Genomic DNA, 23,236 nt, shown 5'->3' with positions numbered 1-23,236 from the left:
TAACTCCGGCTGAACTCATAGTCGTAGTTTTTACTGCAAAAAGAGAAATGTACTCTTTACTCCAAAGTACTTGTGATATATCAGCTGCACATTACTTTTCAGATTTCAACAGTTCATAAAACAGAGTCAAATGCTTTTTTTAAAAAAAAAAAATTTTGTAATTTAAAATAATTACCTATAAAAAACGGTGCTTTGTTGATAAATGCATCAATTAGAATCACTGATATCTGCTCTGTCAGACAGGATTCTTTATCTAATCATCTCTGGTTTTAGCGAATGGAGACGTTCTGTTTTTCCCTGGATGTTGAGGTTGTTTCATCCAGTTCTTCTGTATCAATAAATGTAAACTGAAATATAATTAACAACCTGTACAATCACAGTGATCTCTGAATTTAAAGCAGACCCAAAGTGACTTAATCACCTGACGAGTCAGGAAGATCCTACATTGTAGAGGAAACAGAACGACTGAACAGGCTTGTTATTATTCGCTGCAGTGTAAATACGTCTGACATGTGATGCTGTATGCAGACGATGCAGTTCTTTACACTTAAGCCAAATAGAAAAAAGTTGGCAAAGTCAGAACAAATAAACTTAAAAAAATGAAATTATTTAATCAGTTCCTCCTGATTCATTAAATATATCCTAAAGAAACCAGAAGCCTTGTTGAGTAAAATGATTAAAAAATGTTTGATGGTTTCTATTTTTCTCAGCTCATAAGAGGCAAAAAATCCTCACATAGTTTCTGAGGAGGTTTGATGTCCTTAAATAAAATAATGAAAAGGTTTCTGTGACAAAAGTCTAAAAAAAAATGTATTCAGCAGATCAAAGAGAATAGTTTGAAAAGTCCTGTCACAGAAAGCCGAGCTTGAACTCTTCTTTAGGCCTCATCAATAATTGAAGCGCCAGGCCAGAGGCGGGTTTGCAGAGTGGAGGTGGGAGGTGGACAGGTGTGTTTAGGGTGAGGAGGGGGGAGGAGCTGCAGAACAACAGCTTGCTCTCAGCAGGGGTCCCGGGGAAGGAGCAGGTGAGGAGGTATCCATTGCACTGCTTTTACAGCGTCTACCTGACACCACTTCAGAGAGGGGAGGTGAAGAGGAGGAGGAGGAGGGATGGCAGGCCGGAGGCGCTTACGGTCCAGGAAAACAGAAAAGTCTCAAGGTCTGAAGGCAGAGAAAGAGAGATGCTCTCCTGGTAAAAATCACACGTGAACATGTTTTTAACACGTGTGACAGGAAACAGTCGCCAACCAGCTCAAACGCTCCCACCCAGCGGTTTTCCAGGAATGAAGAGCTGGAAATGAATTTTATCAGGAAAGTGAAACAGGAAGCTGAATTCAAGCATGATAACTCATGAGAAAAATAATCTGAAGGAAGGAGAAAAAGGAGGGTTTTTTTAAAATAGGGCTTATTGGTGTGTACAGGAAACACAGATGCCCACCCACAAAACTGAAAACAAACGGAACACTTTATATCCAAAGTTTAAACTATACAGAGCTGTCAATCAAACACCGGGCTGAAGAGAAACCAACAGAGCTAACAATGAATCAGGGACAGGAATCACCCCTGTAAATTAGTAAGATAATAATAAAAGGTTGTCATATGTTGCTGTGTGCGGAAGGCTGGACTTAAGTAAAAAAAAAAAAAACAGCTTTATTGCTGGATGGAAAATAATACAAAACTAAACCAGGAGAAACGCACGGCCATGAGGGAGATCGCGACGCAGGACAGAGGGAGACACTGACATAAATACACATAAGAGCAAATAAGGTGAACGTGATCTAGCTAACGAGACGGGGGGAAACAGAACTGAACATGAGACTATCAAAGTAAAACAAGAAGCACTAAGATGCAGACTAATTCATAGAGCATGACATGGGAGCTGGGAGGAGAGAACACTGAGGGAAACGAGATGGGGACAACGGGAAGAGACAACGAGGGGAACGCCGAAGGAAGGAGAAAGACATGAGAGAGGGCGCGAGAGAGAGAGACATGACAGGGCTGGGGAAACATACATGGATACACACGACAGACATGGGAGACAAGGTATGAACACGAGGAGGGGAACATGGGAACAGGAAACAGGATACAAACCCACAGAGAGGGACAGAGAGAACAAAGACAAGAACTAAACAGGGAAACCTAGATAATTCAAGATATAGGATAAACTCTAGACTAACTAATGAACATTAAATAATAATACATAATAATACATGCCAACACTGGGTCAGACAACCCAGAACCATGACAAAGGTGAATCCCCATCATCTAATAAAGTATGTGAACTTGTCACACTGATGTGCACCACCTCAGGTAACAATGATATTTTGTAAACACATTTTATGACCTTAAATATTCCTGATCAGTTTTAATGACTCCAGAATGAACTCCGTTGTGTTTCTGGGTGCAGTGAATCCAGCAGCACCTCCACTGCGGGCTCATTAAAGCTTACATGTTGGATCCTTTATGAATTCCAGGAATAATTATGTGTTTAACCAAAAGACAGAAGAAATAATTAAGTTTAAGTAATAATTAAAGGGAGGAATAAATGGAGGCTGTGGTCAAACACTTGCAGGCGACGGAGCTCAGCTCAGAGACAGACGCTCAAAACTTTCTAACATCATCGTCCGAGTTTCCTGAAGAGCAGCACGCCTAGGGTTAACCCTGCTGCCGATGAGGTAACGCTCTCTGGCTCTCTGTCAGTCTGACACCGAGCCAGAGGTCAAAGGTCAGAGAGTGTGTTTGGAGAGAGTCCCTGAGCGGCCGTCGTCACCTGTCAGTCACCTGACAGGACGCACTGAGGGCACGACTCTCCGGAGGAGGAGGAGTGTTTTTCCAGATGAGATAATAATCATCCAGCACGGCTCCGATCGCTACGGCGATGGACTGATAATCAATATATCTGTCAATCACACAGCTCGGCTAACGTGAAGTCTCTGCCAAACGTTCCCGATGACAGAGAGCACCCCCACCCGCTCCAGGGACTGTTTGCGATTCCCTTTCCTTACTGCTGAGTTTGATTAAAGGGGAAACAGAAGCCTGGATGCTCACTGTCATGTCTGAATGAGTGGATGAGTAGAATTTTGTCTTTCTACAAGCTCCAGGTCAGATGTACTGTAGCGTGATGTCATGATTTCACCTGCACTGACACACTGATCCCGGAGGTTAACTGAGGGGGTTCAAGAGTTATCAGAATGGTTGGAGTTGGGAATCGGGAGGTGGAGAGTTTGGGACAATCGACTTCAGGGTCAGCTTGCGAACATCACGACTTTCAAATATCCAAATGAGACAGTCAACTCTGTCACAAAGCGCCCACTTCGTGTGTGAGAGCATGTCGGTACTTCTGTGTGACTCGCAGCCTTACGCTGGCCCCGCCCTTCATCACACAACAAGCAGCTTTCACTGGATGCAGCAGTAACACGTGAACGGACACTTTGTCTGCTGGTCTGTGCACAGCTAATATAAATCATAATTTTTGACTAGGATCAGAAAATTTGGAGTTTTGAAATGATTCAAATAGACTTTTTAATTTTTTACAGCTGGTTTTAGCAAAGAAAAAAAACCCATCAGAGTCAGGGAAATTATTTCAAGTATTATTAATACTTCGGTATATTTAAGACATCTGTAAGCTCATCCTGCAAAGAGGTCAAAGGTCAGAGCGGTGAGCAGTCTTCCTGTGGCAGTATTTTGATCTGGGCCTGCAGAGCTGGTTTGTGATCTCCAGCTGGGTCTCTCCTGTTCTCTCCTCGTTCCCCGGATTAATTAAATCCGCTGCTCACTGATCCCATTTCATTGTCCTCCGGCCCCTCGAACAGACCTCTCCATTCACCCCGAAATGGCTCTTTTATGGGACGGGCTTCGAGTCCTAAACAAACTGCAGGGCTCAGAGTGTGTGGGAGCTGAAATGAGTCCGGCATGCAGGAGCAGCAGGAGGCGGAGGATGAGGAGGGAGAACGCTGTGGAGGATCTTAACTCCTGAATCTGCTGAAATCAGCCACACATAACGAGTGGTTTTAATCCGTGCATGGAAAAAGGCTGACTTCCTTTTACTGTTTGTGAGACATGTTTTCACATTTCCAACTATATTCTCCTCAATTCCTGCCGTGTGACTGCTGTTTGAGAGCTGCGTGTTCATATTAAACATGATCAGACTTTCTAATGATGAGCTATCATTATCACAGACTCTCGGATCTGGATGACGTCATGAAAAACGGAATGGAAGCTCCACCCACCTCACAAGGTGGATGTGAGGTATTCTTGTGCTCAGAAGAATGGCTGCTTAAACGAGGGGGGAGGAGCTAAAACAGCTTGTTTCAGCATAAGGTTGAACTGAGGGGCTGCACTGAGGTCCAGTATCAGACAAAGAGGAATTATTTTGAACTGTGAATCATGCAAAGCTAATATGAGCAGACAGAAGGGGTCAGGAAAGGGAATCTGAATAATATTAATATGGGCCAACAGCAGGTCACTGCACTCGTGCCAGACTCGTGTGATCTGCTTACTAACGATCGATGATTCAGCGACTAATCCCAGCGCAATGCCAGCCCTGAGAACAACTCTGCCTTCAGGACCACAACAGAACCAACAAAACCCACCTCAGAGCTCCATCTGTGGTTTGTTTCACTACTTTACTCGAACCCTCTGCTGACGTCTCTGCTCACCTCACCTCAGTCGCACAAACTCAGGTGTTTTTGGACATTCCTCAAACCACTGATAAACTCCTCCTAACAGCCAATCAGAGGACTACAGCTGGAATTAAGTTAAAGTCACTTATTTTCAGAGCGAGAGGATGTCATAGGGTTTCTCCACCTCTATCAGCTGGAAGTCTTTCTGCGACAAAGAGTTAGAATATTTTCAGCTCAAAAATGCATAATCACCCACGTTCGAGAGGAAGGCGTCTGATTAAAATCGTGATCAGCGGTACAGCAGCTGCCTCTGATTAATCAGTAGTTAGTATCAATAGTTAGTAATTAGTTAAGGTTTGTAGTTACAGCTTTGAGGCTGTTTGAGGGGCTCGTTGGTGAAGCATTACAGCTGCACGGGTATCACAAAGCAGTCAGAAATAAATGTGTTGATGGAATTTTGCTCTAAACACTGTTTCATCTCCCAACAGCAGCCATGTCTATGACTCTGAGTCCATCAGTGTGGAGGCGGGGTTTGAGGACCCTTGGGTCTGTGCTGGTGTGGTGGACGGCGAGCTGGGTTGTTGCTGTTCAGTGTGTGGACAGCGTGGCAGCCTGCCTGGCCTCTGCAGGCCCGCAGGGCCACCGGGACACCTAATCTGCTTCATTAATGCTCCCAGTCGACCATCAGCGCCGAGCCACCTCGGCCCTCTCTGGTTTCAGCCCGTCCCGTCCGAGGCCTCACTCACCTGCAGCTGTACCTGCTCGATCACTGAACTGCAGCGCAGGCGGTCACGCTGGAAATACAGCAGACACAGAGGCTTTAAAAGGACGATTCCACCACGTCCTGCATTCCCACTGATAATACCTGCTGCAACTAACAGCACAAAGTATATTTCATGACTGAATTTCAAAAGAACAACATAAATATATTTATATAAACAGTTGAAGACCTGAGAGACTTAGCTCATAAATCCATAATAATTCTGATAATCATCATTAAACCCGCTTTCTACAGGATGTCCCAGAGTTGGAAAATGGGCTCTGAACGCAGTTTATAATTTAATCATGACCTCTTTATCTGCACAGTCTATCACAGAAACCCTCAGTTCGAGGCAGGAATGTAATCTCCTCTGGCTGATCTGTTAATGTCTGCAGGTTCGGCAGAGTAAAGCCCCTCCGACGTTTCCCACTGAAACCAGAACCAGCCCATTAGAGCTAGGCAAGCGCAGAGAATCGGGACGGGACATGGAAAAAATTAGGAACATGCAGATGTGCGGCTGATTAGTGGAGAGCATGGATCCAGTTTGGAAAAGGAGATCTTCACCTTTTGCCGACCACACGGAGAGTCTGACTGATGCTGTCGGCTTCACCACCGTTAAAACGTCTTCCACTGCGCTCCGAGGGCTCTGATGTTCCCAGCACGCAAATATCTGAACTCTACTACCTCGCTGGGATCAGCATGCCGGGTTAAACCTTGCTTCTAAACCATCAGCATCAACATTTTAATAACATTCACAAAGATTATTGAAATCAACAGAGCTCAGTCCCGATCACATGCCGGGCAGACTGCCGCACAGCTGGCATCAATTCCTTTGATTAGTTCAGAATAAACGCGGCTGCTGCTGAGCGCAAAGACGGAGAGGCTGGAGAACACGGCAAGGAACCAAACAACTTTAAGAGCTCGGAAAGGAAGCAGAAAGAGTGCCGAACCACCAAAAACTGGAGCCTCCAAAGCCGGCGATGGAGCCAGGAGGATCTGAGAGCTCTGAAAGACTCTCTTTGTCTTTCCGACTCACCCTGACCTTTCTGAGCATGACTCAGAAACAGAAACAAAAAAAACCTCATGCAGGATTTTAAGGCCCACCGAGACACACAAAGACCTTTTGGTGGAAACCGGGGCAGCTCTGTGGTGCCGAGCTCATCAACTCAGCATGTGTTCAACGCTGGAGAAAAACTGATGCTTGAACACGCAGCACCCTGCCAAAAAACACGTGAAAATACACAGACAAAACTACTGCCTACTGACCAATCAGGGCTCTGGAAAACAGCGTGACAATTTCTGAAGATCCCTCCAAGATCTGACAGGGAAGAGGTTTTTCCTGTATCGAGGCATCAATAAGAACTACAGATTTAATCCTCACCGTTTTCCTGCTGAGTGAAAATCACTTCATTGTTCTGTATTTGCCTAAAACAGCCAAAAATACAGTCTTAAAAACACAAGCCAGTTATTATATTATATAACTACAGCAAACTAAATACATATTATCTCTTATTATGATTATTAATATTCCATCATAATAATGTCATCAATAGTTTCATTTTTATTTAATTTTTAGTTTCTGTTTTCAGCTCGTTGAGTTCCAGTTCAGGTTTTATTGTTTGGAAATGTTCCTGAAACTTCGGAGACTTAAGAGAAAATTGATTTTCGCTCATGTTTCTTGGTGGCGTGGTTGCTCTCTGAGGGCACCGTGCTGCAGCTGGAAGAGTAAAACCACCATGAAAACCTCTGAAAGTGATTTAACGCACAGTTTATAACCACGGCTATGAGCTGTACCTGAATGCATCGTGTGGCCTTTTTCTTCCACCGCCCTGATGTCTGCCAATCACACAATAATGTCTTGGTTACAATGGCGAGCTCGCAGCGGAGCTTCAGAAGGATGTTCTGGGCTCTGACCTGCAGCTCGCTCAAACTTCAGTCTGTCCTCCAGCTCACAGTTCAGCTTCTGCCTGGTTCAGCCCTGCCCCCCCACCCGGCGTCTGTATGTGCAGAACATGCAGAGGGCCGCGTGGCCTCCCGCTTGCCCCCCCCTGTGGCGGATTAAGCAGGGAGCCAGCTGTAGTGATGGGGGGGTTGGTGGGGGTGGACGTGCTGCCATCGGCCTCTCCAAGGTGACCCCCGGCAAAAGCTGGCATCACATCTGTAGACGGCACGGCCTGTCCTGACCGCCATCAGGCAGCACCAGGCTCCTCTGCGCCCCCGCTGCCCTCCACGCTGCCCGGCTGGCAGAGGAGGGGGAGGAGGAGGCTGGGGGAGGGCCTCCTGCTGCGCCGGAGGGGGAGGGGGAGGATGAAGGAGGAGAGAAAACTCCGCTGTGATGTTTTTAACTTTCACCTCCTTTAATCTGCATGTGCAGCTACAAGAGGAAAGAGGTGAGAAGAGGCGAACCACCACCTCAGACTGTTTTATCCAATCAAAGCTCACCATCGCACCTCCACCTGGCTGCACCACCCCATCACACCTCCACACTTTCCCTCGTTGATTCAACGCCGCCACAGGTCCACCTGACCCAGGCGGCTCTCAGGTACATTCGATTTTCAGCTGACCCTCAGAACACATACCTGAGCCAAGAAAAGCCCAGATTAGTCCCGAATCTATCTGCTGTGTGGGTTCTCTGAACATGACATCAGAACGCCCTTAAACACATCCTCAGTGTCGAGAGAAAACTAATTCTGACTTCAGTTTTAGTTTAATGCTCAGACTGAAGCCAACATTTTTAAACTTTGCTCGTCTTCCTGGTGCCAGCTGGGTTCTCCTTCCACTTAAAGAGCTGTGATGCTCCATATGCTCAGATCTGTGTTCTCCTTAATGACCTGTGATGATGCATTTGTGCATGGCTGAGTTGCATGGAGCGTCAAGCAGTTTTAACCAATATGCCAACAGCTTTACCCTTTTCTTTAAGCCTTGAGAGTGTGCAGCAGATTTAAGACTCCGCAGAAAGTTTATAAATACGCTGACCCCCCCCCCCCCCACCCCCACCCCCACCCCACCCATCCCAAAGCACTCCTGGAGGTCCACAGACCCCCCGTTGAGCACCCTCAGACTAAAAGAAATGGAGAGGACATCCTCTCCTGTTAGTGGGTGTTTCATGTGTGAGAGCAGAGACGAGGTCTCCCACGATGCCCCTACCAGCTGTTCCTTCATGGGTCCCCCAGGGGCGGGGCGGGACGGTGAGGGGGGTGCGAGGTCGAGGCTCCCCCTGTTGGAGTCGTTGGCAAAACACGGCGACAGGCTGGGCAGGGTCAGCCAAGCGGACAGGTGTAAATAATGGGCTCCTACACACACACAGGCACCACTGAATCAACTTAATTAGGTGAGGGAGGTGTGTGTGCGTGTGTGTGTGCGTGCACTCTGATAAAGAGGTGATCATTTGGCGGTGGTGAACGAGTCCTTGGAGGAAGCGGCTGACAAACCCTCCTCAGGCCAGATTCAGGCTGCGGAGAGTCTTTGCAGAGTCGATGATGTCAGGTGGCTGCATTGCCGCATCGTGCCGGTACGTCACGTGTTAAATGTCACCGGATCACGTGTCCCGGTGTTTCATATGTGGTCGACCTGACATGTAGTTACATTTCCAGAGGGGTGAAAGTCAGATCGTGAAATTTGGATGCTGTACGTCTAAAACGTACGGCCCCACGGGGACGCCTAAAATCACCCACCTGTCCTTGCAAATCACAGTCAAGTCTTTTTCTTCACCCTTGAAAGGAGCCGCGGGCGTGACTCAAGTCAGGACAACACGGATCACATGACCCCAGAGTGCAGACACAGCTCCTCCTTTCTCTGAACTTCCTGTTTCATAGGGAGCACCAGAGATGGTGACTGGAATTTGTTGGCCAAGCCTCTTTGCCGTCCCAGAGGATCATGATCTTCACCGCCGCCATGTCATCCTGTGTCAGTAACACCTTCGCACCACAACCGTTAACTTCCTGCTTAGCCTCAGCGCGCCTTCTCTTCAGAGGATTTGTGTTCAGAAAAAAAAAAATAGAAACAAGGATGTTTTCCTGACAGCTGATTGGTGGGAAACGCTGTCACCGCCATGCTTACTAGTCAAAGCTACTACAGCGGTCCCACCTATAGAACCAATTATGACTCTTCTTCCTCCAATCAAAGCTGTGAATCACATCAGAAACATCTCACTTCCTGTCTGTACCACCGACAGCAGCACGAGGGCTCATCGGCCGTCTGATGTCATGCAAACATCTGGCAGTTTCCACTAATCCCCCGCCGCTCACCATCATGGGCTAAGTGGCACTCTGATGTTATTTCCTGCAGGCGTTGTTTCATTTGTTTAATTGTTTCACCAATTGGATTGCTATTAAAGCATTAACAGGTTAAACTTTCTCACCACAACGTCACGACCCGGCTGCTGAGGGGGCCAGGCGGGGGGGCATATGTGATTAAAGGACATTTGGTGGCATGCTGCAGCTGCTGCAAGCTTTGATAGGACATAATTAACTAGGACGAAGCCGATAATATTCAGTCACGTCATGATTACTGTGAACACAAACACACACTGCTGTGTCTCTGCCCAACTTTTCTTTTTACAGTAGAAGCTCAGACCCCTCCACCCACTCCACCCGCTCAGGTGAGGCAGAAGATTTCATCCATCGCTCTTTTGTTTTCCACACTGATGCTTCTCTGAGTTTCAGCTTTCATCCTTTTGCAGAGCTCTTATTTTGGTTTTGTTAGCTCAGTTCTTCATTAACGTAAGCACAAACAGACTCGAAGCACTTAGAGATAGCAAACCTAGAAGGAGAGGTCAGAGGTCAAATGTGGGGTTAAATATGGTACTTTCTATATGATGACGACACACAGCACACTAGTAGGAAGCCAGAGCAGCACGGCCAGCTCCGTCAGAGATCTCTGCTAATGCTCGCTGTTGTTGGCTTCCCCATGAAATCTGAAGCTGAGTCACAAGAACGCAGTAGACTGAAATTAACAAGAATTATTCTTAAAAAAAGGAATAAAAACCTCCTCCGATCCTTTTTCTGCAGGAACAACAAACAGCCGGGACCTGGATCAGCTCCAGAATTTTAATTTTCTTCACACAGAAGCAAAGTCTGAGAAATAAACAGACGCACAGGAGGGAAACACTAGCAGAGCAAAAACAGCCAAAGCGTGCGAATGCTTCCAGGCCGGAGTGTTGACGGCTGCGTGACAGAACAGGTGATATTTACCGAGAAAAAATGGCAAAAATCCATTTCTGCCAATCGAGCAAACGGCAAACAGCCTGAAGACTGACACCTCTGCTGGCAGCCGAACGCAGAGTGGCTGCAGACCAACACACACACACACACACACACACACACACACACACACACACACACACACACAGCAGATGGTGTTTCTGGATTCTGTTTCCAATTTTTCCTGTTGCAATCACAAAAGAGTGAAAACACAGACACACAAAGCAGCCACACTCTGTGGATGAAACACACACACATACACACAGATGAAACTGAGGCTTTAACACTCTGCTATTGGACTCACAGCTTAGCTCTGATTGGCCCTTTCTGAGCGCACAGAGCCTCAATAAGACAGGGTCGAAAAAGGTACACACACCGAGTTACTGAAAACCATCACCCAGAGAGGACAAGAGCCATAACCATGGCCAGATCCCAGCAGAAAGCCTGCAGTGGGCCCCCACAGCCCTGATGACTGTACAGGTGTTCACCACAAATTCCTGCCATTCTAATGAATAAAGAGATAAAAGTTGGAGTGTTTGTTTGTTTTTTTGGCCTTTTTCAACTTTATTTGACAAATACAGTGAAGGCAGGACAGGAAAGCGGGGAAAGACCTCCGGCAAGTCAACTGGAAAAAAGAAAGAAGGTATTCAAACACTTCAGACTGTCTGTATCTGCATGAGTCGGGACGACGTTCCACTGACCAATCAGAGCTCTGGTTTTGGTGGTTCTGGTGGTTTTGCGCGCACCATGGTGATGTACCCCACTAAGAAGTAAAACACCTTCACTAACAACACAAAAACCTGAAGCTACGTTCATATCCGCTATTGCAGTGACAACACAATAACCTGGGACGCTCAGAGACGCTCAGAAGCTGTCTGCAGTCTGAGCTGACAAATGCTCCGTGGTGGAGACCAAACCCGGAGCGTAGAGAGAAGGAGTTCACACTCTGTTAAAGGCGATATGGCAGTGTCCTGACTCGTTTCCCCGAGAGGCCAAAAATATCAGTTACTGAAGTGATTACAGCGAGAGAGCGGCTTATGTGGAGAGCAGCAGCGTTTTGATACCGAGCCCAAGCTGGCAGAGAGCCGCGGCTCCCAGCACACAGACAAAGCTCGCTTTGTTCAGCCGAGATCTTTCGGTTCAGAGACAGAGGGGAAGCCGGCGCTGCATTCATCCGCCGTGCAGCTCTTCTGTGCACGCACCTGACCTCCAGATAGACAACACACACACACATGCACACACACACACACAAACGACATTCGTGAGGTCACGCTTCATTCAGAGAGCAACTTTTATGGAGATGAATGCAGTGAAAAATACAGCAAAAGAAAACAGTGACTAAAACCATGCAACACTAGCTAAAATTAGTTTTTATGTTTAATAACAATAATAATAATAACAATAAGTTGGCTATTCACACTATTCCTTCTTCTTTAAATGAAAACCTCAGCACCGTCTCGCTATTTTAATAAATCACAACATGCACTGTTCATATAATCACTCATGTTTATGTTGACACGCACACACGTGTGCTCCTAATCACATGATGAGACATGATAATAAAGACTCCAGAAAAGTCTAACTAACAAAAGAATTTTATGTAAGAAAAGACACAAATGAAGCTGCGCTGAGTAATACAAACTTTGTTATTCTGAAACCACACGTGACCAGTGAGGGGCGGAGCTTGTCAGCGTCCCCTCAGACTCTAACAGGAACAGAGTTTACAAAATGACCTTCAGTCAGACCTGAAAGCAGCGACTGAGACCAGAAACTTATCAGCACGAGGCTCATTTCCTCAGAGACGTCTTTAAACCACCGGAGGAGTCGCCCCCTCCTGGGTGAGGGAAGGAAGGTGGGTTTAAAGCTCTTCAGACTCACAGATTTGTGCTGTTTTAACACATTTTCTGAGTATAAAAAATAATATAAATAAAATAGTATTTTTTCTCTCTTTTTCACCATTTCTTTGTGGTTTTTAATGGTGAAAAACATATACCAGAAACTTGTTTGAGAGTTGAATATCATACCAGCAGGTAAAGGTATGAAGTATTCAGGGTGTAAACGACCTCACATCGTCATCATCATCATCATCATCATCATCATCATCATCATCAACAACTGTCCCATTGTCTCTCCTCCCAGCAGGACGTCCAGCACTCATACAAAAACAAGCCCAAGAAGAAGCAGCTGTCTTGGCTGGTAGCCATGTTTCTCCAGGGAGGAACAGACAGGGAGCAGGAGGCAGAGGAGGAGGACAAAGAGGGGCTGAGGAAGAGGAAGGAGAGGAGGAAGAAGGGAGGCAAAGAGCTGGGAATGGAAAAGAGCAAGGAGAAGAAGAAGAGGAAGAACCGTGCAATGAAAAAGACACACAAGGAGGAAAAAAGTGACGTCAAATCTGAGATGTTTAAAGAAAACGTGACTGCGGTCATTCCTGTCAGAGGGGGCAGGTGTGCTCAGGTATGTGCTCCTTCTTTTAGCAAAGGTTTGGTCGCACATGAAGTACAAAGCTTCCGGGCTCACACACCTGTGTTTTCAGCTGCCAGCTCGGTGACAGTTTCCTGTCCTTTATTTCAGCAGCAATTATTCAGGAATCTGGGAAAAGTCGGAATCTGACTGAGGAAAAGATGTGTGGTTTCAGCATGGCGTGGTGGACGCACTTCTTTTTAACAAATGACCTGAATCCAGCTCGCCGTTTGCTCAGTATACATCGGTAAACCTGAGCAGCTGCATCCCTTTAAAATCAAAGAATCGGATTTTTAAATGATTAATACAGCTCAAATCTCTTCCCACACCCACGGAGCCGTTGGAGTGCAGCCCGTAGCTGAAACTAAAATGAAATGAGAACATGTACAAAGTAAAGTTAATCCTTGAGCTTGATTCAGTGCAATCAGACGATCACAGCAAACAGCAGGACGACAACATTCAACAGTTCAGAGCTAAATGTGGATGAAACCACCACAGAAAGTAGTTCTGAACAAACACTCATCAGTTGAGAGTGGAGATAATTACATGATGATCCGATTCAGACATTTTACATCATGGAACTGAATCAGATTCATTTGATTTTTCTAATTAAAAGTCATCAGTCTGAGTCACGTTTTAAGAGTTTCTTTGAAAATAAAATGAAAACTCATTTAGTCTTTCATCTCCACCCTCTGTGCACCTAATCTGATCTGGAGTCAGCGGCTCTCGGGCTCTGGACCGACTCCAGGCCGGTACGTCTGTTCTCAGAGCTCCATCGAGGACCCTGCCAGAAACTAGCAGCAGGAAAAACCCGTCAAACAGATCCTCGCTGCTCAGGAGTCACCTTCTCGCTGCCCGCTCAGGTCAAAGTTCAGACACCAGTTTAAGGAGCAGTCAGACGTTTCAGAGCCGAAGGTGAGAGGACGATATCAGACTCATCTTAACGGTGACATAAGGTTGCATGTCTCACCCTCCAAATACTTCTGCTCACGCGGCGCAGATCTGGTCAGTAGTTTTCCTTCTGTGAGCAACAGAAATGCAGCATGTTCCTTTAAGGCCGCCCCGGGCTCAGCTTTCCTCACTAAGACGGGTAAAACAAGAGCGGATATTAGAGCCCCGAGCCGACGACGACCTCTCCCTGGACGCAGAGCAGGAGGAGAAGCTGCAGAGAGGCACTGGAATCACAGCTCACAGATAAACTCAAACTCCACAGAGTCTGAGAACGAATACAACGGACAGAACAGCAACGGCTTCACTTCATCGTGTTTCAGGAAGAGACGCAGCGCAGGAAACAACAGAGACATTAACATTAGGAAATGAAGATCATTACAAATAAAGAAAATTAAACAGAGAAACAAAGAGTGAAGGAAACACAGTGAGAATAAAGGAATAAAGCAAAAGGAAATCTGAAGATACAAGAACACGAGAAAGAGAACAGAAAAAGGAATAAAGAGCAAAGAAAGAAAAGATGATAAATACTTGAGGAAAAAAAAGAGGAAGGGAAGCTCTAAAGAAGGGAGGGAAAGAAAAAAGTGAACAAAGACAGAAACGATGGAGTGTGAGAAATAAAACAGAAGCAAACCAAAAAGAAAAAGGAAGAAAATAGGATGTGGAGAAAAGTAATGATGATGAAAAATGCAAGGTAAGAAAACAGAGGGGAAGGAAGGACAGAAGGCAAGGAAAGAAGGGATGATGGGGGAGAGGAAAGGAGAGGTGAAAGGCGAGCAGAGGAGTGAGTCACGTTCGACAGCCTGAGACTCGCCGGGAGCTCGAGGACTCGACGTGTCCTCGCACTTTCCACACCGCGGGACAACCACGGGGAGGGCGAGAGAGGGCCAGGACGAATGCACAGAGAGAGAGAGGGAAAGAAAGGCGTGGGCGAGCGAGCACGCCACGTTCAGGAAGTTCAAGCAGACAATCCTAATCCTCCAATTTCCTCCCCTCTAATCATCTCTGCCTGCTCATGGCCGCCTCCAAATTGGAAACATCTTCTGCTCAATATGACACTCGCTGTGTAACACACACATACTCTCACACACACACACACACACACACACTCACACACACACACAGACCACGTGACCCTGCCGGGCCATCTCTGCGTGAACTCTGTGCTGAAAAGGTAAAATTAGTGTGAAAAAATGAGTCATTTCCATCAGCTGATCAAGCACAAGGTCGCGGTGCTTTTAAAGGAACAGTCCGCGCTCTTTAAGTTGGCGTCTGTTTGGGAAACCACCTAAATCCATCAGCGCACCTTTCCTACACACACTGATTCGAGTTTTCACGGAGGAAGAAAAGTTAAAGAGCAGTCCTCCCAGCCTGAAAATTACCTCCAAGCGTGGAGCAGAGTCTCTTTTTTTCAGACACCAAATCATCTACCCAAAAAATCCTAAATCCAAGTCCAAACTGAGTGCAAGCTCCACCTCAGGGAGCCCGGCCAATCACGAGATGTCACTGGCGGAGGTAAAGGTGGTACTCTCCAGGTTCTTTCTCAACATACTGAACACCAAAAACTCATCCTCTCATCAGTCTGATTTTACTAAGAACCCGAGCTCCAAAGAGAAAAGGCACGTTAAATAACGAGAGCCCTCTGGGTCAAAGGTCAACAATCATCATGATCGGGCCACTGAATGCCATTTAGGAGCAGCAAGTGGCAAAAACCTGGATTTAGATTGGTCCTGTATCTCTAGACCAGGGGTGTCAAACATAAGGCCAGAGGGCTCCAATCCGGCCTTCTGGACCATGTTGGAAAAGAGGGCATAAATTGTGACTTTTAACTGTGGTCTACAGATTTTCCTGCTCCTCCATGGACATACTACACCAAAGTAGGTAAGAAATAAATAAATAAAGGACAGACAATTTCACCATCTACTATAAAATGTTGGTTTGGTTTTTTTTACAATGACTCTGCAGAAGAAAAGAAAAAAGAGATTTTCTATTAAATGTAAATAACAGCAGGGTGGTGGATTACTGAATCAAGTCATGCACATCTGTAGATTTAAAAAACCGTGAAGCTGATTTTTACACTGAAAACAAGAAGCATACTCGTTGTTCGTCGCTCACATACTGAGCAACCACAAAACTAACAAGTTAAAGCCTTCTGCTTGTTTTAAAGTGATCAGTGTTCATTTGTAGATCAAACCCACAGTGGTCTCAGTGCACGTTACTGGGCCCAGCTCAGGAAGACCTTCACCCTCCTCCTCGGTCCGCAGCTACAGTCAGAGCGCCCTGGTTTCAGGACAGTCTCTAAAGTTTTGGCTTGCTGTCTATGCTCGGCTGCTTCCTGCACTGCGTTTCTGCTCGCTGAGCTCATCGCTGAGGCCCGGGCCTCCTCTCAGACTCTGGCTAATGAACGCGACCTCACACGGACCACAAACACAGCGCTGAGGCCCCACCGGCCCGCTCCAAGTCACCGCTTCACAGAGCCGAGCATCGCCTCACTCAACCTCTGACCCCGAGCACACTGCCAACCGCTAACGGACACGGGTCAGTAATCAGAGCCATCAAACAGCCAGCATGTTCACCTGGAACACATACACACACCTTCCTGCTGCTCATTAATTCTTACACAATAGCTTGATTACTGTGGTTGATATTAATTAGCTTTAACAATTATTCAGCTTTTTAAAGACGACAACAGAGTGCGTCCTGAGTGGCGTTCAGGTGCTCAGGATAATAATAACAGCCAGACGAAGACGCCATGTCATCTTCATCGTGCTGTAAGAACACAGTCAGAGCTGCTCATGGATGTCAGAACCAATCAAATCATCAATCAGCTGTAGTTATTAATGAATCCTTAATGATCAAGAATTTACTCTGTTCCATATTCAGCTTCTTTTATTGTGTAGGAGGAAGTTACACAGTCTGGCCGCTGTGACATCATCATCATCATCATCATCATCACGTCCATGCAGACCTGCTCGGTTCACGCTGCGGTGTTCATAAACAGGTTCGTCACTGTGATTTAAAACGTCTCTCCGAACCTGAACGCACCCTCACTGGGTGGACAAAGTAACATAAACACAAACACACCATAAAGCAGACTCTTCAAAATGACCGAACAGCTGACCCGAATCTTTTTTACCTGGCTGATCTTTTTTTTTTTTTCTCCATTTGAGAAATTCTCTGCTGAAAGGTTTTAAAAGTTTTTATTTGCTGCTTTCTCAGTAAACTCGTCATCATTTCATCTAACTCAGAGAATAGTATCAATAAATCACGTTTTGTTGATTTATAGAGCCGCGGCACAGTTTACACTCTAACTACTGACTAACAGAAAATATTAATGCCAACACCAATCATTATTCCCACGTTGGAGTGGCCATTAAATAAATTATTATCAGCTGTTACTAATACTGACAGTCATGAGGATGTTCAGCGTGTTTGGAGGCAGTGCATGGAGCTGGATGAAAAGTAATACACACAGCTGGCTGTTATTAATTTACTTGTGTCCCTGTCCAAAAACATCATTTCTACATATTCACAGACTCAGCACCCTGAAAGATGAATCTGCATATTATACAGTGACCCATCAGGCTCAGCTCACAGGTCTCTGACACATCAAACTCATACACGGGACTGAAATCCTCCAGTTTTTCTCTGTGACAGTAAACGCTTCTCCGACGCTTTCAGACGGGAAACACATTGTGATTGAACTCTTTTCATATGCAGAGAATTCAAATTTTCTTTGAATGTGTAAAGACTCGCGCTCGCACACGCCAACACTGATGATTTATATTTAAATATTTCACTCAGATTCTCGATAAGGTCAGCTGAACCTTATCGAGAAAGGTTCAGCTGACAGGACATCGTAATGGTTTTCTAACGTTTGACGGTTTCATCATTAATGATAAAGATTTTCTAATAAACGATCAACGAGCTCGCTCTGCTGCAGGCGTCTCAGAGACAAACACAAGCTGAACCTCGGTGTCGGACGCACGGCGGCGACACTGAGACTGATCACACCTTCCTGAACCCATCAAACGGGTCTCAGAGCCCGGACCAATCAGCTTGCAGAGTCGAAGTAAACAAGTGCAAAGGGCAGCAGACAGTGAGACACATGCGATCCACTGCACCACCATCCCACCGACCAATCACACACTTTACACACACCGGTTCAAAGAGCTGCCTCACAACTGAAGGCAACACCCGCAAACTGCCCCGACGCCACCATCAATGTGTGTGTGTGTGTTTTCCTGTGAGTGTGTGCGCGCGAATGTCTCTGTGTGTATGTGTGTGAGTGTCTGTGAGAGTGTGTGCGTGGGTGTATCTGTGTGTGTGTGCGTGTGTGTGTGTGCGTGAGTGTGTCTGCGAGTGTCTCTGTGTGTTTCTGTGAGTGTGTGTGAGAGTGTGTGCGTGGGTGTATCTGTGTGTGTGTGCGTGAGTGTGTGTGCGTGAGTGTGTCTGCGAGTGTCTCTGTGTGTTTCTGTGAGTGTCTGTGAGAGTGTGTGCGTGGGTGTATCTGTGTGTGTGTGCGTGTGTGTGTGTGCGTGAGTGTGTCTGCGAGTGTCTCTGTGTGTTTCTGTGAGTGTCTGTGAGAGTGTGTGCGTGGGTGTATCTGTGTGTGTGTGTGCGTGAGTGTGTCTGCGAGTGTCTCTGTGTGTTTCTGTGAGTGTGTGTGCGTGAGTGTGTGTCTGTGTGTGTGTAGAGTTCCTGAGGGTTACACACTCAGATCACTTGGATTTTGTGCTTTGTCAGTCACTGAAGCTGAAACTGATGGAGGTGCAGACCGATGAGGCCGTACTGCGCTCCGTCTGCAGCACACATCTACTGGTCCTCCTGAGCCTCCAACATCCAGCATGTGCTCTGATCAGGTACAAATCATAAACCGCCTGCGGCTGAATCGCCACCAGTGCTCACTCCAACGTTCTGCTTTTAAGATGAGCATAAAGCAGCTTTTGAAAAAGGAACTAAATATTTTCATTTGTGTCTTTGAAGACTCATTTATTGGCACTATGAGCGAGAGACAACAATCTGAAGAGATGGGAATATTCTAGGAGCTCAGTGTTAGTGGTGTTTACACCTGCCTCCTCCTCAGCTTTCTAACACATTTAAAAATAATTTTCAAATTCATGAATTTCACAGTTTTTAAAGCATCTGCAGAAACTCTAATAATAATAATAACGTTCCACATGTTCCACATGCACCATGTTTACAAACATGTTTATAAACATACACAACAACATCCTGAAAACAGAGTTGCTTATTTATTTGTGATGCTAAACATCGCTTGTAGTGCTGTTAACCCCTGCAGAGAACACACACACACACAAACTCTCTCGTCTTTATTGTGTATGAAAGTCAGATGTTCTTCTTCTGCTGTAGTTTAAATTGAAGCGCAGCCCGTTTGTCCTGCATGGGTTTGAGTTTATAATTTAAATAAATTTTCTGTCTCTTCTGAGAAAAACTGATATTATTTTTCTCTATCTTTTTGCTCGTGCTCTCCGCCTTCATCCTACTCTCACTGTAAATGTGACTATTAATGAAGGCGACGTGTTCACTGCTGCAGATGCCACACAGCAATAAATACAAACTGGCAACAATTCAGCTTCACTTCTCCAGCGTTTAACTGTAACATGCAGCGAAGATGAAGAAGGCCGAAGAAAGGCTCACAAAAAACCCGTCTCCACAAGAGGAAGATGGAATTCAGAACATTTTTACAGCTTTAAAAACAAAATATCCTGAATCTGAAAGACTCATTAACGATATTAAATCACCAAACAGCAGATTATAAAAAATATTTAAATGAGATTAAAACCTAAAATCCATTAAAGCACTAAAGGAAAACTGGTGCGCTGGCCTGAAATCATCTGGAATAATCACAGCTGCTTTCTGAAAATGGGAGCAGATAATCCTCTTTGTGCTTTCAGCCAGTTTAACCTTTCCTGCTGCTTCACAGATTTAAGTCCCACTAATTACCCGCTATGATCATTTAGGACGCTGCTGCGGTGATACCTCATTAGAAAACTCTCAACTGCTGAGTTTTAATGCAGTCACTGTAAACGTGTCTGTTATCTCCCCACGAACTGTCAAATTTTTCACGCAGAGCGAAAAATTCAAATCATTATTAATTTGAATTTACTGCAAAAGTCCAGTAGAAAAAACCCAGAAAATACCTGTGCCGTTCATTTAAATCATTTAGAGGAAAAAGGAAAATATTTCAGGTTTTACACCCCAAAAAACGTAATTTTTGTGCATAATTATTGCCTAAAATCACTGTGAACTTCCAGCATTGGCCTTATTTTAATTTATTTTCAGTTTTTTATATTTACATTTAATTGTGAGGTTTAAAATCATTTTAATAAAGAAATAAAAAGTAAAAGTAAAGTCCAATCAGGAATTTACATTTATATTCCAAATGTATTTTTAAATAAATGTTATAAATAAAGTACAAATGTGTTTAATTTAACCTCCTTGATTTAAATAAAATTATTCACTGCTGATTTGATTTAAATAAAATTATTTTATATCAAGTAAAACGACAGGAAACTTTTCCTTTAATAAGAAACGTTTAAGGACAAACAGACGTTTCTATCTTGTGCTCAGCGCATGCCATAAATTTATTTTAATACATTCACTTCATTGAAACGGGAAATAAATTATTTTTTTTATTTTTCCTGCTTCAAACTAAATTCAAAAGATTATTTTAATAGAAACTCTTCACCTAAAATCTCTCTCCTTGGACCGGGAACTGGCGGCGGCAGCGGACGGCACAGTGTGACCGGAGGAATGCAGAGTTCTCGGAGCTGTTCGGCAGCATGAAGCCGCCGTTGTGTCTCCGCGCTCAGGCTGGAGGAGCGGGAGCTGCAGGTGCCTCCGGCCCCGGAGCTTCTGAAGCTCCGTGGGACCACGGCGGGTCCGCCGACCCTTACGCGTCATCACGGAGTAGCCGACCGGGGCCGGAGCCCAGCTCGTCCCGGGACATCACGGGGAGGGAGGGGGGAGGCGGGAGTGTCCGCTCCGTAAGTACCGGCAGGAGCGCGCGGACACGGACGTGGAGCCACTTTATGCGCGCTTTGACAAGTTTGCGCTTCTGAGTGGAGAGAAGCTCCGACACCGCGGGAGGAGCAGAGAGGAGCAGAGAGAGGAGCAGAGGGGAGCGGGGGTGTTTGGCGGGAGGAAAAGAGAAAGAGAAGAAGGAGGAGAGCAGCTCGTGCCAACTCACCATCCACCACGTCCTGGCTGAGATGTCGTAGCACAGCTGCCATTTGATGGATCCTTCCGAGCTTTTCCCCGCCATCACGCTGTCCGCGAGCCTCATCTGAGAGCGCGCTCACCGGACATGAGACGCCTCACCGAGAAAACATTTGCTCTGGCATGTTGGGCAACATGTAGCCGCAGCACATGGAATCATGGGAAAAAAAGCGCCCTGACAATGAACCAATCTCCTGCAGACCCCGTGGCAAGGTGAGCGGCAGTCATCTGCTGCGAGGAAAACACACCCCCTACACACACACACACGCGCACACCCTACACACACAAACTCACTGCACAAACAGACACACACACTCACTGCATATACACACGCACACACTCTATACGCACACAACACACACTCACTCACACGCGCGCGCGTTCGAGCGCAGGAATGACGAGCCTTTTTACGCATCGTCGCGCGCCTCGGGTCGCTTCTCCCTTTCTTCCTCCTCCGGTTTAATTAGGGCTTCTTCATCATCATCAGGAGCAGAGGAAGAAGAGGCGAGCTGAACTCTGCAAACTTCTTCTTCGTGGTCACTTTAAAGGCAGGTAAGGGGGAGGCAGGGAGGGAGGGTGCACATGGAACTGCTTATCATGCTTTGTTTTGTTTTCATCCTCTGTGAGCCCTCCACCTCCTCTTCCTCCACCTCCTCCTCCTGCAGCCGAGCCTCGTGTGTTTTGGCATAAATACCTCCAGACCGAGGGGCCGTGCGCGAGTGGACCCTGGACAGAGCGCACCTCTCCCGGCCGAAGCTTCATCATCCCGAGCTCAATCAGTAAGTCTGCTCCACCATCATGCACCTCACCTGTAGGAAGGAGACAGCAGGAGGCTCAAGCTGAGGCTCAGCCTCACGCCAAGCCTAAAAATGAACAGACAGAGAGGGTTTAAACTTAAACTTGAGACTAAAATCAGCTTGACTGGTTTTTATGTTTATTATTGATGTAAAAATAAAAATTTCAGCAGACAGACGCGGCTTTAGTCTTAAATTAAACTTTCATATTTTTGTTTAGGAGGCTACAGCCATTAATAAAGGAGCTGCTTTCATATTTCATATATTTCCAGATGAGACAGAAATCACTGTAAATTATGATTTATTTTTTATTTCAATCTAAGCCAAATTTATTCTTATTTATTTTAGTGTGAAGGTAAAACAAATCTGAACAACAATCTGACAGGACAGTTTATGTCACAGCCACGCTTTACACCATACGTAAACTCAAAGAGTAGAATTAAATTATTTTTATAGCACTGTATATTTATAAAAAAGAAATATGTATTTTATATTTTCTGGCTGTGGAGATTTTAATGCCAAAGCACTTCCTGTTTGTAATTATTTCACATTTATAGAAAGAGAAAAATTATTAAGCTAAATCAATAGGAAGCATTGATAAATATTCGTCCTCATCATACATAATAACTTTTATTATATATATGTATAATGACACAGAATAGGAAGGAATTAATTAGAAATTGATGCAGGTCTTTAATTATTCCTTTTTAATAATAAAAGCAAGTGATAATGGTCAGGTGGCATATATTTCTGTTGTGTACTCACTGTGTGTATGAATATTACCTTTATTATTTTATGTTTTTCTTTTTGTGGAAATGCAGGTAATTAAACTCTGGAATCTTCTTCGTACACGTCTCTGTTTTTATTTCCTCTCAGGATGGACAGAGCGGCGGTGTCGTCCCATCACATGTGCTTCAGCCCTTCAGCCTAAGAGAGCCTCGCTCTGTGTGTGCGTGGGGGGGTCTGAGCAGGAGGTGTGTGTGTGTGTGTGTGGAGGAGGGGGGGCGTCTGTGAAGCTCAGGTTCCTAATCAGACGGGGAATACCTGAACCAGGGCAGAGCCGCCATCAAACAGTTCACCCATTGTGGCGGCCAAACGGAGGAATGCGATTCGGCCGGAGATACGTCGGGGGGGGGGGGGGGGGGGGTGTTAAGCTACGCCAGGCCAGGAGGAGGGGGTCTCTGGAAAGTTTGGAAAGAAATTAGAATAA

General features: G+C 45.7%; 1 protein-coding gene across 4 annotated transcripts in view; it reads right to left on the bottom strand.

The window, feature by feature from the left end:
- Positions 1 to 21,299, bottom strand: part of nfia (nuclear factor I/A) — a 146,152-nt gene extending 124,853 nt beyond the window's left edge. For all 4 annotated transcript variants that reach the window (XM_084922179.1, XM_084922176.1, XM_084922177.1 and 1 more), the window contains exon 1: positions 21,204 to 21,299. In XM_084922179.1, coding sequence (XP_084778305.1) covers positions 21,204 to 21,299 — 96 coding nt within the window. The remainder of the gene's footprint in view (positions 1 to 21,203) is intronic.
- Positions 21,300 to 23,236: the final 1,937 nt, after the last annotated feature.

Source organism: Perissodus microlepis, chromosome 23, assembly GCF_051167445.1.
Source record: "Perissodus microlepis isolate ML-2025 ecotype Zambia chromosome 23, ASM5116744v1, whole genome shotgun sequence".
Classification (NCBI taxonomy): Eukaryota; Metazoa; Chordata; class Actinopteri; order Cichliformes; family Cichlidae; genus Perissodus; species Perissodus microlepis.
Note: the sequence above shows the minus strand (reverse complement) of the source record. Positions and strands in the feature narration are given on the sequence as shown.